The 17074-nt window shown below is 35.4% G+C and overlaps 1 protein-coding gene across 11 annotated transcripts in view; it reads right to left on the bottom strand.

Annotated features, from left to right (window-relative positions):
- The window catches only part of enc (encore), a 229954-nt gene that overhangs the window by 35797 nt on the left and 177083 nt on the right, over positions 1–17074 (bottom strand). For all 11 annotated transcript variants that reach the window (XR_011336150.1, XM_069847398.1, XM_069847396.1 and 8 more), the window contains 4 exons: positions 10340–10500; positions 7750–7931; positions 7168–7319; positions 449–580 (listed from right to left, as the gene is read on the bottom strand). Coding sequence is in view for 10 of the 11 variants with exons in the window: in XM_069847398.1 (XP_069703499.1) it covers positions 449–580; positions 7168–7319; positions 7750–7931; positions 10340–10500 (627 nt within the window). In the remaining variant the exon portion in view is untranslated. The remainder of the gene's footprint in view (positions 1–448; positions 581–7167; positions 7320–7749; positions 7932–10339; positions 10501–17074) is intronic.

The following is a 17074-nucleotide window of genomic DNA, read 5'->3' as shown; positions in this document are numbered from 1 at the left end:
CTTGCACAGGATAGGGACCGATGGAGGGCTTATGTGACGGCGGCAATGAACCTTCGGGTTCCTTAAAAGCCATTTGTAAGTAAGTAAGTAAGGTATTCTTGAAATTCTGAACATGTATAGAAGAAATTTAATCTCTCACGAAACAACTCTCACCAGAGTATCTTATGCAAACGTCTATTTGAAAAGGAAAAGGACGTCAAAAAAGAAAATTATGCACAATTTAGATATGAATTGGTTTAGAATACAAAAGCTTAATATAACTTCATACAAAAATTAAAAAGAAATGAAACTTCTTAATGTCCTGGTCCCCTTACTATCCTCCATACAATTATCTTAGCTTCTCTCAACACAGAAGGCAATTCACATATAATCATATATTTTAGCTGAACACAGGAAAAGAGAAATAAAAATATATATAATAATTGAAGTACACAATTACTGTCCTTACCTGTGGGTTGATGAGTACGCTGCCAGGAGGAACGGAAGCCATGCTGGTCACAGCCCACATCACAGTTTGGTTCTGGTCTTGACTATTTGACTCGGGAGTGTGTTGTGGGGACAACGCCCCATGACTAGAGATCTGCACACATCACCACATTCTAAATTAATTATGAAAATAATTACATCAGCTTAATACAACGTATTGAAACAATTAAATGGAGACATAAAAGATAAATTACAACTAAATCCAATATCACAGAAAGAATGCTTAAAGTTTTTCTTTAAGGTCTATGGACACAACCAGAAACAGAAGTCACAAATATATAAATATAAGAAGATTTAAGCCCCAATCAAATAACAATGAAAGAATTACTAAGTACTTAAAAAAATACCAGAAATTGATAATATTAGTATAGAACTCTTAAAATATCCCCCCCCCCCTCTAAAATTATTATATAGATTTTTAAATTTACTTTATTTATTCTAACACAAATATCAGTTCTGTAAGACCCTAGGACTGCACAAATCTTTTCTGAATGAACTGGCCCTCCTCATAATTAGAGAGTCAGTCAAACTTTTATGGAACCACGTATATGGACTCTAATTCAGTGTATGGAAAAAATTGACGCACCATTATCATTTTTCTTTTTCCTTCTTAGCTTTCATTGATTCTTTACTTGAATTTTTTTTTTCTTCTGTAAACTGCCATTGTTTGTTTGTGTATTTGTTTGCCTTTTTTCTTACTCTTTTAGCTCTCATCATCTATTTGTTCTTGTATTGTTTTGTATGCTTTGTCTAATGGCAGCCTCTAATTTGAGAAAGCTCCGATAAATAAAAAATAAATAAATAACATAAATTAAAATACATTAATAATATGTCGAGGTAGAGCATTCCAGAGGAGTATAATTATAGGTATAATATAAATGTAATGAAGTTATAACAACAATTTAATTAATTGAAATATAACAACAATGTAAGTAACTGAAATACAGATGATGATGCAACATTTTCAGAGAGTCCTTTAAAGTGCTGACAACAATACGCATTAGTATTAAATATAATTTTCAGCCTTCCATGTTATTTTTGGGACAGCTCCTCTACTGCCAAATAGAATACCAATGATAGACCACTATTTTGAAGGTATATGGTATCTTTGAGACAGGTAGGGTATACAAGGCTCACAGATGATCTTTCTGGCATGAACTTCCATTGCCTAATTTATGCCTCTCTTGAAACGGACTGTAGGGTCGAGAATAAGAGCCTGTCAATTGCTCCTGTTAACAGCAATGATATCAGTTCTTCTGAATGATTTGTTCCTGATATACAGTGCACTTACTCATGAATTTCCCATCCCATATGATTATGTCCCACAGGAATGGAATACAGCCCCAGTGACTCCCATTTTTCAAAAAATGAAATAGAGATATTTGCAATAATTATAGAGGTATTAGTTTACTGAGGTCTTGTTATAAGATTTATGCTAAAATAATTGCACGACGAATTGGAAAAATAGCAGAGGAACTATTATTAAATGAACAACATAGGTTCCATAAAGGAAGATCTACTATAGATTGTATATTTGCAATACAACAAATAATAATAATAATAATAATAATAATAATAATAATAATAATAATAATAATAATAATAATTCATGGTGCTACAGCCCTTTAATGCTCAGATCGATCAGCCAGCTGCTGGCCTTACATCCACATGCCGAAGCAGAGGTGGACCATCATTCAACCAGAATGGAGATATCATGTGGTTAGCATGATGATCCCCCCAGCTGTTATAGCTGGTTTTCGTAATCGGATTTCGCTACCTACTGTACCTTCCCAAAGTGCATCACGATGCTGGGTGGGCACTGGTCCCATACACTAGCCGAAATTTCACGGAAAAATGAACTGGAACCAGAGAACATTCCATAACGCATGTCCTAGGAAGGATGCCTTAGACGACAATGCCACAGCGCGGGACTTTGCAATACAGTAGCTGATGGAAGGAATTCAATACAGAAACCTACTTATTATACATGGACAATGAAAAAGCTTTTGATAGAGTTACGGGAAATATTAAAGTTTAAAGGGCATCCATATCAGTTAACAAGAGCAATTTGATCCCTTTATTAAAATACTAAAATATGCATAGATAAAGGAAAGTGTTTTAATAAAGAAATTGCAGAAACGAATGGTGGTGTAAGACAAGAGTGTCCTTTGTCATCTGTTTTTTTTTTTAATGAATGTTTTAGATTAGAATTTTATAAATGAGAAAACAAAAATTTATTGTTTACTCTTTGCAGATGAGCAAGCGTTGCTAGCAAATTCCGAAAAGCAGCTTCAAATAGCAACATATATATTACGTGAAATAAATACTGAAGTGCAAGAGGAGTAATGGCTTCATTGCCAAATGTCTAGGCATTTGAATGACAACATTGTGTGAAATAATAAAAGAATACAAAATCAAGATTATGGCCTTTGTGGGCACACAACACAAAAGATCAAAAATATTCCCCCCCCCCCCCTTCGTCATTCACTAGACATCCTCATAAAGCTTGTAGTTTTTTCAGCTGCCATGAAGGTGTTGCCCTTGATACATCATAGCAGGCGAACTAGTAACACTGTATGATGATTAATGGAGCAATGGTTGAATGTCAATAGGTAAAAGGGGAGTCCCTCATGAAAACATACCACCAAACACAGTGTCTGTCCACCACAAATTCCACTTGGACTCACTGGGATTAGATAAAAAATGTAATAAAAATAAAATAATTGAACAAGTTAAAAGTTTTAAATATCTTGGTAATATGTCTTACTAGAGCAGTGGAAGACAGTTTCAGACGATATAATGTTTGTTGAGGAAGAGCACATCCTGCATTTCGTGTGACGTCACGCAAGAGCATCATAATGCAAAGTTGTCTACATAAACGCTGTTTCTTTGAGTAAGAGAAGAAATAGCATTATTCATGACTAGTCTAAATCAGCCTGTGCCTCAGTTGCAAGAAAGAAACATGGATTTGTGACTTAGCTTTCTATGCTGATTTAAAAGGCCACTTAAACGATTTAAATACCTCACTTCAGGGCAAGGGTCTCATCGTAACAGATATGTAGTATAGGGTTAAAGCATTCAAATTGTCATTGGTCTATGGGTAAATCAACTGCTGGCTGGAAACACTGTGGATTTTTCAAAGTTATCGCAAGTGCGTGATCTGGACATTAGTCTCTCTAAAGAATATGTGCAATTTCTACAAGATTGGTCCTGTCGACTCTTCTGCACAGGGCAAGGGGGATTTCGGACAAAGTCTTCCTTCTGAGATCCGTCACCTACGTAAGATGTTCCAACAGAACAACTTCGGCAACAGGGAAATTGGTTTGGCCCTCAGAAGGACCTTATCCGACAAACCACCTGCCGAGGAACAAGAGAAGATGAAGGGCATGGCATACGTCCCATTCTATGGCCCTATCTCGGGCAAGATTGGCAGACTGCAAAGAAAACACGGGATTAAGACCATCCATAAGCCGCCCACAAAGATCCAGAACTTGCTGAGACTAGTTAAGGACGACCTTGGTCTTAGGACACCTGGTGTCTACAAAATACCTTGCTAGTGTGGAAAATGCTACATCAGGCAGATGGGACGCACCATTATGGAATGCTGCAAGGAACATCAACGCAACATAAGACTATATTACCTAATAAGTGTCCAGTAGCCCAACACAGCCTAGAAACAGGCCACAAGATAGATTTCGGCACCACCACCATCTTGAACAAGACATTAGGTTACTGGGACCTGGTTATCAAGGAAGCCATCGAAATCCAGCTACATGGCAATAATTTCAACAGAGACGGGGGTCTAAAGCTGAATACAGCATGGAAACTTGCCATCAATACACTTCGACCAAAAGCATACTGCAGACAGTTGGGACCAATAATTAGCTCTGGATTGGCCACCATTTCCACCAACCAGAATGCGCCTGGTGGTATGGACTAGGAACTGGCCCCTGATTGGCCCACAGCAGGAAGCCCTACTATTGTACAATATACCGGCTAGACATGGTCCCACATCACTTCATTCCCTGAAGAAGATGGCAGAGCTAGCCGTCGAAAGCTTGGAAGCAAATCTCCAACTCACCTGGCTGAGAACCCGAGAAGAGTTATTCTACATTAAACGCCATGAAAGCCTCAAGTCATACAAGATCTTCGCCAGTTTGAGTCAAGGTTTCAAAATGTAGGAACAGTTTCTACTACATTTCAGCTTTTTGCAACCCCTTATTCAATAGATGTCAAAGATGTTCCTAGCAGGTACCAACTGGAACTGTTTTAAATTTACAATGTGACGATTTGTTGAAGGACAAATATAAACACAAGAAGTACTTGGCTGACTTTCACAGGAATTTCTCCCAAACCAGATTCCCGAGATTGTATGCACTTGCTGCACAGGTATTATGTATGTTTGGTTCGACATATATATGCGAACAATTCTTTTTTGTTATGAAACTTGCTAAGCCTAAATCAAGAAGTACCTTGTCAGATCACAACCTAACATGCAGTCTTAGATTATATATTGCCCAGTCATTATGTTCCAATATTGATAAATTAGTTAAAGAAAAATCTGTGCCTTCTTCCAAACTGCAGAGGGGAGGGGGAATACTTTGTATGTATTTTCTCATAAACTACAGCAAAGGTTTAATTATTTATAATCTTTTAAACACAACACATGTGATTGCAGTCTTTATAAATAAAGGATATTGTGAATTTTATTAGTAACAACAATGTAATTTATTCGTCACAACAATAATTCCTTTCTACAATTCACCTTAAACGCTCTCGTCAACAATAGAATTTTCACTCAACACAGTATTCGTTATAGCACTCCACTGACGGCAATGACAATTTACTTGGCCTATTACGAACAACAATGAACTGTTAATCTTAACTAATATTTACAAACACTATTTACAAATCAGAACTATCAGTTCTCAGTTCACAGTTCTTCTAGCTCAGTCACTCGAGTTCACTGTACTCGAACTCAGGTCCCTCCAACTGCGGTCCACTGCACTCGAACTCAGGTCCCTCCAACTGCGGTCCACTGCACTCGAACTCAGGCCTTCGGATGCTGATACAGTTGCGGACGCACACTCGAGTCGAACTCCGGTACACAAGACTGGCTTGCTTGCTCTGGCTTTCTCACTGACTGGCTGACTAATCAACTGAAAACTACTGTCGTTCCTTCGCGTCCTTAATTTATAACCACAGTGACGTAGCCTCGAAAGTTCCACGCGTCTCTAGAGATGGCACTCCAGAAAAATCCAGAGCCCTCTCCTCTCTACCAGCACCAGATGCGCGCGCACTCTCTCTCCACTCTCTCGCCGTGTTGGCCCTTTCCCCTCTCCGCCGCGCGCCATCCCAAAGTGCTCCGCGTGATCTTCTCTCTTGCGGGACGCTGGTCGTGAGTTCGAATCTCACGTCGCTGTCACAATATCTTGACATACAAATGAACGTGCATAATAAAAACTTCTATTACTTTACATTATATTTGTTTCGCCAAATTAACTGAAATGAAGTACTACGTACTATGTAATTATTAGATACATCATATGAGATTGACTTTGTTATAGATTGATTTTCGCATAAAAGAGCAGAAACTGAATTGTATTGTATTGTATTGTATTTATTAACATTCCATGGTATTCATACATTGCTTACATATGGAAGCAGTCAAAAAACTTAATACCGGTACTATTATAAAATCTTAATTTATAGTCACAGTTTAGATGAAATATATACAGATGAGATTTACAATATAGTCTACTAGTACAACACAAAGTTTTAGTATCAATTTCATGAAGTGTTATTGAATGTCATAAATTCACCTACAGAATAGAAGGCGTGACAAATTAGGTACTTCTTCAATTTGACTCTAAATAATTTTATGTTTTGAGTTTCATTTTTTATATCGATAGGGAGGCTGTTAAAAATTTTTACTGCCATATAATGCACGATAGACTTGCTGATGCTGTATGAAAGTAATTTTTTTGACGTGTATTTATGCTATGAACTGTTGAATTAGTTACAAAGTTTTCACGATTACATACGAGAAAGATTATTAATGAAAAGATATACTGACAAGTCATGGGCATTATTTGTAATTTGTAGTTTGTTTATAATCAGTAAATAAGATGTGCAATTCAAATAGTTAACATTACCATTGGGATAGCAGGCATTTAACTGTGTTATGAACGCCAGGGGTTGAGTGTCCAATGGACGTGCAAAATCTTCATCCTTGTAAGTCTTAATTGATGTCCATTTGGATTTTTTGCATTTGAAAGATTTGGAGGCATCTCAAAATTATTATCTAATTTATCATTCATGATTCCTCCAGTTAAATGAGTGGAAGGTAAAAACCAAGAATGGTTGTAAGTAGCAGCACCCTTCCAGTAAGAAATACTACATAACAGTACTGAATGAACAATATGCTGGAAAGCAAGAAAATAAACTATGACGCACATAGCACGAGGACCATGTGACCCCTACAGATGTCAAATGACACCCAATGTGTTAAGCAACCATTCTTCTTCAAGAAGGAACTATTACAAATGATTAACAAAATGCTTGTAAAGCCCAAAGAAACATTCAATTAAACATTATTTTTTTAATAATCATATGCCTTAAAAAGTGGTAGAATTAAAAAGTAATTAGACAGAGAAATGCAGAGCAATCAACACAACTGACCTGAGGTTGATTGGAGCTGGAGATGCTCAGTTGAGATACAGGGGTTGCTGTGGGGGAAGGTGTGGCTGACATGGTTGTATCTGAGCGCTGAGACTGTGATTTGTACCCCGAACTGGAAGGACTGAGGCGGGAAGACATGCTGCTACCAGAATCTGTTACAACAAACAGAACAGACTGCTAAAATTCTGATTATAATGCAACAGTACAGTTACTATACTATAAAAATTATGAAAATATAAAACAAGAGAAATAACTTTCTTGCTAAGATTCTGATTGAAATATATAAGGTATAGATAAGACTTTTAATACCAATTATAATACAAGCTGTTACGAAATATAAAATAAAGAATGTTGATATATTATGTTGTTAAAATTTCGATTGCATTGAACTAGTACACATGACTTTAAACCTCAGTTATAAGGATGCTGTTATGGAGATATTAAATAAAATATCATACTTGCTGCTAAAAATTTCTATTCAACTATAAGTGATTCAATATAATGTAAACAAAACCAATACAAGTTATAAAATAAAAACAATACAAAGAAAAGAGTCTCTGCTTCAATGCATTTTATATGTACCTTGTTTGGTAAGCAAACGGGCCCCGGCACTGTGCGTGCTTGTGCAGCTGTCCCCTCGAGACAGCACGGCTGTCACCGGGTAGCCTCCAAAACTGTACGACTTAGAGACGGAGAGGCGCAAAGAGTTGGCTTTTAGGGTGTCACGACCCTCAAACGATTCGACCTTCAGGAGACGTGTAGGCCTGCAAGACAACCACACTTCAGTGTCTCTGCATTAAATATTTGCTCTTTGGAAGTCTTCTGGGCTAATCAGCCCCTTCACTTCGATTAACACTAGTCATTTCTGTGATCTTTTCCACTAATTTTCTATTTATAAGAGGTATGACTGAAAGATTTTCTTTAATATAAAACTCACAATCTGCAAGTCTAGGCTCTGAAAAGGACCAACTTGAAGATTGTAATGGACTTACTTACATGACCCATTTACACATATTATATATAACATGGAAACTTAAATGAGGGCTTTATAACATGTAATCTATTAATATTATTATTTATTATTTGGTTGAGAAGCTTTTATCATCCATTCTACTGTCAAAAAATCTGAAAGTTAGAATTTATAAAACAGTTATATTACTGGTTGTTCTTTATGGTTGTGAAACTTGGACTCTCACTTTGAGAGAGGAACATAGGTTAAGGGTGTTTGAGAATAAGGTGCTTAGGAAAATATTTGGGGCTAAGAGGGATGAAGTAAATATTTGAAGTTACAGGAGAATGGAGAAAGTTACACAACACAGAACTGCACACATTGTATTCTTCACCTGACATAATTAGGAACATTAAATCCAGACGTTTGAGATGGGCAGGGCATGTAGCGCATATGGGCGAATCCAGAAATGCATATAGAGTGTTAGTTGGGAGGCCAGAGGGAAAAAGACCTTCAGGGAGGCCGAGACGTAGATGGGAAGATAATATTAAAATGGATTTGAGGGAGGTGGGATATGATGATAGTGAATGGATTAATCTTGCTCAGGATAGAGACCAATGGCGGGTTTATGTGATGGCGGTAATGAACCTCCGGGTTCCTTAAAAACCGGTAAGTAAGTAAGTAAGTAAGTAAGTAAGAGGGATGAAGTTACAGGAGAATGGAGAAAGTTACATAACACAGAACTGCACGCATTGTATTCTTCACCTGACATAATTAGGAACATTAAATCCAGACGTTTGAGATGGGCAGGGCATGTAGCACATATGGGCGAATCCAGAAATGCATACAGAGTGTTAGTTGGGAGGCTGCAGGGAAGAAGACCTTTGGGGAGGCCGAGACGTAGATGGGAAGATAATATTATAATGGATTTGAGAGAGGTGGGATATGATGATAGAGACTGGATTTATCTTGCTCAGGATAGGGACTGATGGCGGGCTTATGTGAGGGAGGCAATGAACCTCCGGGTTCCTTAAAAGCCACTAAGTAATCTATTAATATGATTAATTAAGTCTCGGAAGATATAAACTGTTTGTTATTATAATTCGGAGCAGAGGATAGCATCAAAAGGAAATACAAGTAAGTTTCCAAAACTGATGAAAATTTCACTCTTTGTATTTGTCTCTAATTTTAATAATTATTTTTATCCACTCTTTTCGTAATTGACTGTTCACTGTTAATCTTGTGCTAACTTTTATCTTGTGCTGAACTGTTATTGGCCCTATGCTGTTGTACAGTACAATTATTAGTAAATAAATAAATAAATAAATAAATTATTATTATTATTATTATTATTATTATTGAGACATGCTAAACTGGAAGGAGAAACAGAAGTAGTAATCAGAAAAACAAAGCCTCTTTCAACATCATCTTCGTCCATCACAAATGTTATGAACGACTTGCCAGGATTTCAATTTCGTAAAACAGTGCGACAAGTTATACTGTTAAGAGTGTATCATAATGTTCCTTTCCGAGGGGATGTCAGAAAGTATGGTTTATATAAAAAAAATTATATATGAAAAGTATTAACAGATATAAATAATATCTTAATTTCATAATAAATGAAAATTATTTTCGAACTTGAATTGCTATCGGTTTCGTTAATTTTCAATCATTTGGCACAAATAAAATTCTACAACAGAAAAAGAACAAAAAATAATTCATTTGATCTACTGCTCAAGACATTTGGAACAAGGCCATTAGTCTTCTGGCTTTCCAATTAAAGTTGTCCAACCGATCTTGTCCAGTAGGTCTGAAGTACACCACACATTCTAAGATGTGCCCCAGTTCATTATGACATCTTCATTACACAGCATGTAATTTGATGAGGCTATTATTTTCATCCAATGTAGGTGTTCTGCTTTTAAAAATATTATTAATTTGAAGCACCTAATAGTGTTACAAGTGACACAAAACATAACCAGAAGAAGTATTGCTTCTGCAAGACAAATTGCAATTTCATTTAATGACTTGTTGAAAAGATAACCTGCAAAACAGGTTTTTAAATGAACTAGCCACTGAAACAAGATACAAAAAACAGATGCCACAACTGGATGACGAGACCAGCCACCACTAGTGGTATTGCACAATGCACTTCGGAACCTTACCTTTTTCATACATGCAGTAAATTGACATGTTTCACTATACGTGAACTTCAAGTCCCACCTGAGCTGATTGTTGTCAGAGGCATGGAGCAGCACATTTGAGCGAAGTCGCGACGATGTGTCACTGTCAGAACTGCTCCAAGGCTGAACTTCTCCTGGCCATCGTAGCTCCTCCTGACTGCTTCGTCGCGAGGAGTCGTGCAAGGGATCGTTGCATCCATCCTGCCAACAAACATAAAACAAAGTCACTCTTCTTTATTTACCAAACCACGGTGCTAATCAAGAGACACCAAAGTGCTGGTACTTAGAGCTGATTATTCAGAGTGGGTGATAACACATAAAATAATAAACAAAAGTGGAATGAGAAATGAAGAGAAACTGACATATTTAAGATTATTCTTCGTGAGTGATATCACATGAAAGTATAAACACAATCATGGAATAATAACTGTAAAAGAAAATGAAGTACCTAGAGCTATTCTGAGTGGGTGATATCACATGAAACAAATAAAACAATAGTGGAATGAGAACTATAAGAGAAACTGAAGTACCTAGAGCTATTCTGAGTGGGTGATGAAACTAATAAAACTATATTGGAATGAGAACTGTAAGAGAAACTGAAGTACCTAGAGCTATTCTGAGTGGGTGACATCACATGAAATTAATAAAACTATATTGGAATGAGAACTGTAAGGGAAACTGAAGTACCTAGAGCTATTCTGAGTGGGTGATATCACATGAAACTAATAAAACTATATTGAAACGAGAACTGTAAGAGAAACTGAAGTACCTAGAGCTATTCTGAGTGGGTGACAACACATGAAACTAATAAAACTATATTTAAATGAGAACTGTAAGAGGAACTGAAGTAGCTAGAGCTATTCTGAGTGGGTGACATCACATGAAACTAATAAAACTATATTGGAATGAGAACTGTAAGGGAAACTGAAGTACCTAGAGCTATTGTGAATGGGTGACATCACATGAAACTAACAAAACTATATTGGAATGAGAACTGTAAGAGAAACTTAAGTGCCTAGAGCTATTCTGAGTGGGTGACACCACATGAAACTAATAAAACTATATTTGAATGAGAAATGTAAGAGAAACTTAAGTACCTAGAGCTATTCTGAGTGGGTGACATCACATGAAACTAATAAAACTATATTGGAATGAGAACTGTAAGAGAAACTAAAGTACCTAGAGCTATTCTGAGTGGGACATGAAGCAAATAAAACGACAGTGCAGTGGAATGAAAGCTGTAGAAGAATTTGACTTACTTAGGATTATTCAGAGTGAGTTCTGTTGCATGAAGGTAGTATAGCAACAGTGGTGTGACACAGACATGGTAAACTGAGGCACTCGAAAGAAACTTGGGAACTTGGTTATCCAGCTGCTCTGTTCACTGCAAGTTCATACAATCTGCTCGAGATCAAGTTCCAATCTTGCCTGTGAGAAGCTATTGGCTGATTGCTTATATTGTTAATAAGGTTTGTGGTAGTGATCGAATTGACGTTGTGTGTCATAATAAAAGAAAAATATTAGCACCAAGTAATGAAGAGTAAAATAAAATGAACCAGAACATGCAGTGAAAACAAAACACAAAACTTATCAACAGTGAAAATAAAACAAATCAAATAGCTGTGCAAATAGAATATAGGTACTGTAAAAGTGAAAATGATTACATATGTTTGCTGAAAAACTTCAGGAAAAGGTTATTAGAAGGATCAAAATGAAGAAGGAATGATAATATCCAGAAAAATAAGGGAGGAGTGAGTTGTGAAGTTGTGAAATAGGTCAAATCTGTTTCAGGCTAAGGATAGAATTCAGTTGGTGAGTATATGTGATGAAAGAATGATTCTTGTTGGTTAGTAAGTGGGTGAACATATTTGCTAGTTCAGTTTAGTTTGGTTCATATGGTCAGGTCTGAGCTGCACCAAAATGAATTTAAAATATTGAAGAATAACATTATCATTAATAATTGTTAACATGTTTATAACAAATTTTATTTAACTTTTCCAACTATCTGTTCTCAACAAAATCAAGTATTCCAAAAGTTAATAACACGGATCTAAAATGAAGAAATTTGTATCAAGTGCGACATTATTTTATTTTCTAGAACATGGCAAATATAAATAAAGTCTACCAAAAAGAGTAACAAAACAAAATTCTACAAAGACAGATAGATTTAAGTTTAGAAAATTCTTTGGAAATATGTGGTTAATAATCCAATAGGCTTTCGCAAATGTTTTTATTAATTTCTCTTACTAATTTTCAATTTTTAATGAACTCAACTGAATTTAAAGAAAAGAAAATGATACAAACTTTCGTAGAGCTATTTCTGGCTGATTGCAAATGGCAATTCATACATCTCTCTAATATGATTGCCAGGATGGTTCAGTGCTAGCACGTTGGACTTATAAGCCAGGGAATCTGGATTCAAGTCCTGATCTATCATGAATTTATAACATGTGTTGAACAGGCCCATGGTACAGGCAACACAGGGGTTTGTTTATTCCAGGTACTCAGGTTCTCTGTGACATCCCAAGAATTATCCATCATTATCATGTAGATCCATAACCTGTAGTGCAATCTGGATAGTCTCTGATGAACAAAGTGATTTACGCTTTTCAGCACTAGTGACATCTATGAGTCTGCTTGTAGAGTTTGGCCAAATAACAGCAAGTTAAGAGCCCTGCCATTAAAAAACTCTAATATACTTAATTATTTTGTGGCTTTCTCCACATTGACATAGTTGCATGTGGCTTGTTCTGGTGAAGATGTATGGAAATAGATCCAGGAAGTTATTAAATATAATTATTGAAAATACAGTATCTTGCCCAAAGAGGGCACATTTAAAGTTTTGTATTTCCACAGTAGGTGACACGTCTATACAATAGATGATAGGATGATAGATAAGAAATGATGGTGAAGGATTAATTAGGATTAGGAACAAGTTGGGTCATGCACTTTAAATTGGTACTATCCCAGTAGTCACATGGAGGAACTTGGAAAATCACAAAAAACCCAAGACAGGATAGGCAGCCCCTGAGATCGAACCCCGGACCTTCCAAATATAAGATGGGAATTATAACCACTACACCACCGTGCTTGGCTTGGAGGAACAAGAAAAGAGAGAAAGGGAGGGAAAAAGCCTGAAATAATTTATGAAAATAAGAATAACTTTTCAATATACTCTTTTTTTTCTTTTCTTACAATTATTATTGAATTATACATTGAGGATATTTTGTTACCGTACATGCATAGGTGGTTCATGAATAAGGCAAAAAAGTTAATAAAAATGTGACTTTGTTAGTAAACATGAAATATATGCATGGACATGATACGATCCGCCAACAAACTTCATGAAAATTTTCTAGTATGAACATACCCTTATTTATAGATGGTGACATGGGCATTCAGTTGAGTAATCACAAACTATGTTTAACTTGGGTCATCCTCTTTAATATGTGACAAATAGAAGTCATTAAATCTCTATAAAATTAAAAACAATACAATAACATAAAAACTCAATAAAACCACAAAATAAAACTGCTCAGAACACACCAATACTACTTCATAACAATTCACCTCCAGTCTATCAGGATTAAACAATAGTGCCTTAATCTATTTTTGTTTGTAGTTTTTAAATGTTGAAAATGTTTAATCATATTCTGAATTAAACAAGAGTGACAAAACACATTATTAAGAACACAATCACAACACATAACACAAACACATTTTAAAATACCTATTAAGGCAAATAAACAAATAACACATAGACTACTTACACAGAAAGAATTGTAATGGAATACCCTTCAAACTAATTGTACATAAAGGCTTATTGGGAGGCAGCTTTACAAACTACAATCACGTTAGATACCTCCTCTATTTAAATAGATTATGCGTGCCAAAGTAAATTACGAAAGCTATCAAAAAGCATCTATATTTTAATTAGCTCACTTTCAATTTGTGTCAAAATTTTTATTATGCAAACTTTTCTAACTTATTACAGTGAAACCTATTCGAATCGGAACCTGAATAATCCGGAATCCTGTCTATTTCGGAATAATTTATTAGTCCCAGCGAAATTCCAATGTATTATGTGTAATTTTTCCTGAATAAAATGGAAACTGTCCAACATGGAAACAGAAACTGTCTGATACTGTTTAAAACGGAAATATTTTGAATATACTACTTTAATTCAAACTATATTTTGAAACAGTGTGTAATTTTAAAGAATGTACGAAATATGCAGGTCACTAATACAAAAACACGTTGTCTTTGCAAAATTTTAGAGGATGTGAGGTGTGTTAGTCTGGCGGTCATAAATTTTATTACTTTGTTGACTAGGCAGACGAGTCCCTTCAAAGACTTTCCATGCTTCACATTCGTGTACTGTCGTAGCTGGGCAGAGTGCAAGTGTAGTGATTTAGTGGTAAAAAAAAAAGTCACATAAAAATGTGGCACTATCATTAAGTAATGAAGAAAAAGTTATCGAGTTAAAGAAAAACGGAGTGTATGGGAAATAATGTTGAAGTTCAGTTGTGGAAAACTCAGGTATATGACACTTTAAAAAATAAAGAACTTATCATGAGTGAGTGGCTTGTGACCAATAATAGTGACATAAAGGAAACAGAAAGCAACTCGTTATATGGAAATAATTTAACTGTTGTGGGAATGAGTTCTTCATGCTCTCAAAGAACATGCCTTTCTGGACCTATTCTACAAAGCAAGCCCTTGAACTGGCAAAGAAATTAGATAAGCCAGAATTCAAGGCCTCTAATGGGTGGCTCCTAACTAGTTCAATTCGTGAGTATATAATGTGCAGTGATAAACAGTACAGTACAGTACAGTACTAGATATTAAATTTAGTGTGATTAGTAAACTTTAATAGTTTCATGAGTGAATTACGATAACATTTATACAGAACATGAGATTTTCATCAAGATAACACACCAACTGATTAAGCAACAGGAAGCTGATTTAATGTGAGTAGTGTTAATAGAATATTTTGTACTTCTTGCAGTTTGTGACATGGCATTTTGTTTTCATTAATACAAATGATAAAATATTCCATTTTAAATTCATACCTGAATAATACAGAAACCTGTCCACAATTAAAAAAACATTAGAACCATGTCACTTCCATCTCGAACATGTTTCACTTTAGTATCATCATCATCATCATCATCATCATCATCATCATCATCATCATCATCATCATCGTTATTGTTATTATTAGTTCAAATTGTGAAGTGTCACAGGGCTCTACTTTAATTTTCTCATGAGCTTCAAAAATGCTACAGGGTGATTCACGAAGATTTACCGCCATTTACGGAGCTTATTTCCGAAAACATTTTGAGCAAAAAATGTCATATAAACAAGTGTCCTAATCTCAATGTTTTCAGAGTTACACTAATTTGAAGTTATTTATAAAATACCATTATTCTTTAGTTTCAAGAGTGAAAGATTATTAGGGATAAAGAATGAACTATTCAGGAGTATCATTTCTTTAATTAGCTAGTATTCTGAAGCTAAAAATGTGTTGTCAATTCAATAGTTGCTTCGTACATAATTTTTTTTCGACTTTTAACTACAAAATTACATTTTTCTTACGCATTTATCATAACAATTGTTACAAATCACGCCACTCTTGTAAATTTTTTAAGACTTTACATTAGGATGCATAATTAAACTGTAAAGAATCAAGTTCCTAAAGTCGTATGATTTATAACAATTGTGATAAGTGCGTAAGAATGATGTCATTTTTAGTTAAAAATTGAAAAACAAAATCTGTACAAAGCAATTAACAGGACATTTTTAGCTTCAGACCACTAGCCAATTAAAGAAATGATACTTCTGAATAGTTAATTCTGTATTTGTAATATTCTTTTACCTTAAAATTAAAGAAAAAGGTATTTTACTAGCAACTTCAAATTAGTGTAACTTTGAAAATACTGAGATTGGAACACATATTTATATGACTTTTTTGTTCAGAATGTCTTCGGAAATAAGCTTCATAAGTGGCGGTAAATCCTCGTGAATCACCCTATATGAACAAGAATAAGTTTTGACTGCTTATTATTTAACAAATCTTTCGTACAATAAAAACTACTGATGAGTGCAATCTCTTTAATGTGACATTAACATAATTTCAAAATGCTCCGAAGACAATGGTATGAAAATGAATGTTTCCAAGACAAACGCCATAACCTTTTCGAGGAAAACTACTTCACTTAAATTCAACAATAACTTAAATAATAATCAAATTAACGGGACAGATTATTCTTTGACGGTAAACTTTATTTACACAACCATCTAGATTACACATAATCATGCAATTAGAATGCTGGATCTAATACAGTCAATCCCATTATCTCCTGGCTTAGTTGCCTTGCAAATGTAGGGGGGCACGGGGTTGCATCACAGTTAAGGCATTACGCTGCAAGCCGGAAGCTCGCGGGTTCAATTCCTGATGAGGTCATAGATTATTCTCCACTGATCTACTCCTTCCAGTCGCACAATGACTCTGGGATTTACTAACAGAAATGAGTACTAGGAGTAAAGGCAGCTAGCACGTAGGATTGAAATCCCTACTGCTATTAATGCAGAGTGCCTGTACTGGTGTGACCATTAACCTCCCCCTAATCTGTGGGCCTCCATGGCCTCTGATGGGGATAGCTTTGCCTTACGTATGTACTGTTTTATGTTCATTAATCATTATTATCAGACTCACAGGCCATGAAAGAATAATTTTATACCAAATTATTCTATTATTACATAACTTTTCACT

Source organism: Periplaneta americana, chromosome 15, assembly GCF_040183065.1.
Source record: "Periplaneta americana isolate PAMFEO1 chromosome 15, P.americana_PAMFEO1_priV1, whole genome shotgun sequence".
NCBI classification, from domain to species: Eukaryota; Metazoa; Arthropoda; class Insecta; order Blattodea; family Blattidae; genus Periplaneta; species Periplaneta americana.
Note: the sequence above shows the minus strand (reverse complement) of the source record. Positions and strands in the feature narration are given on the sequence as shown.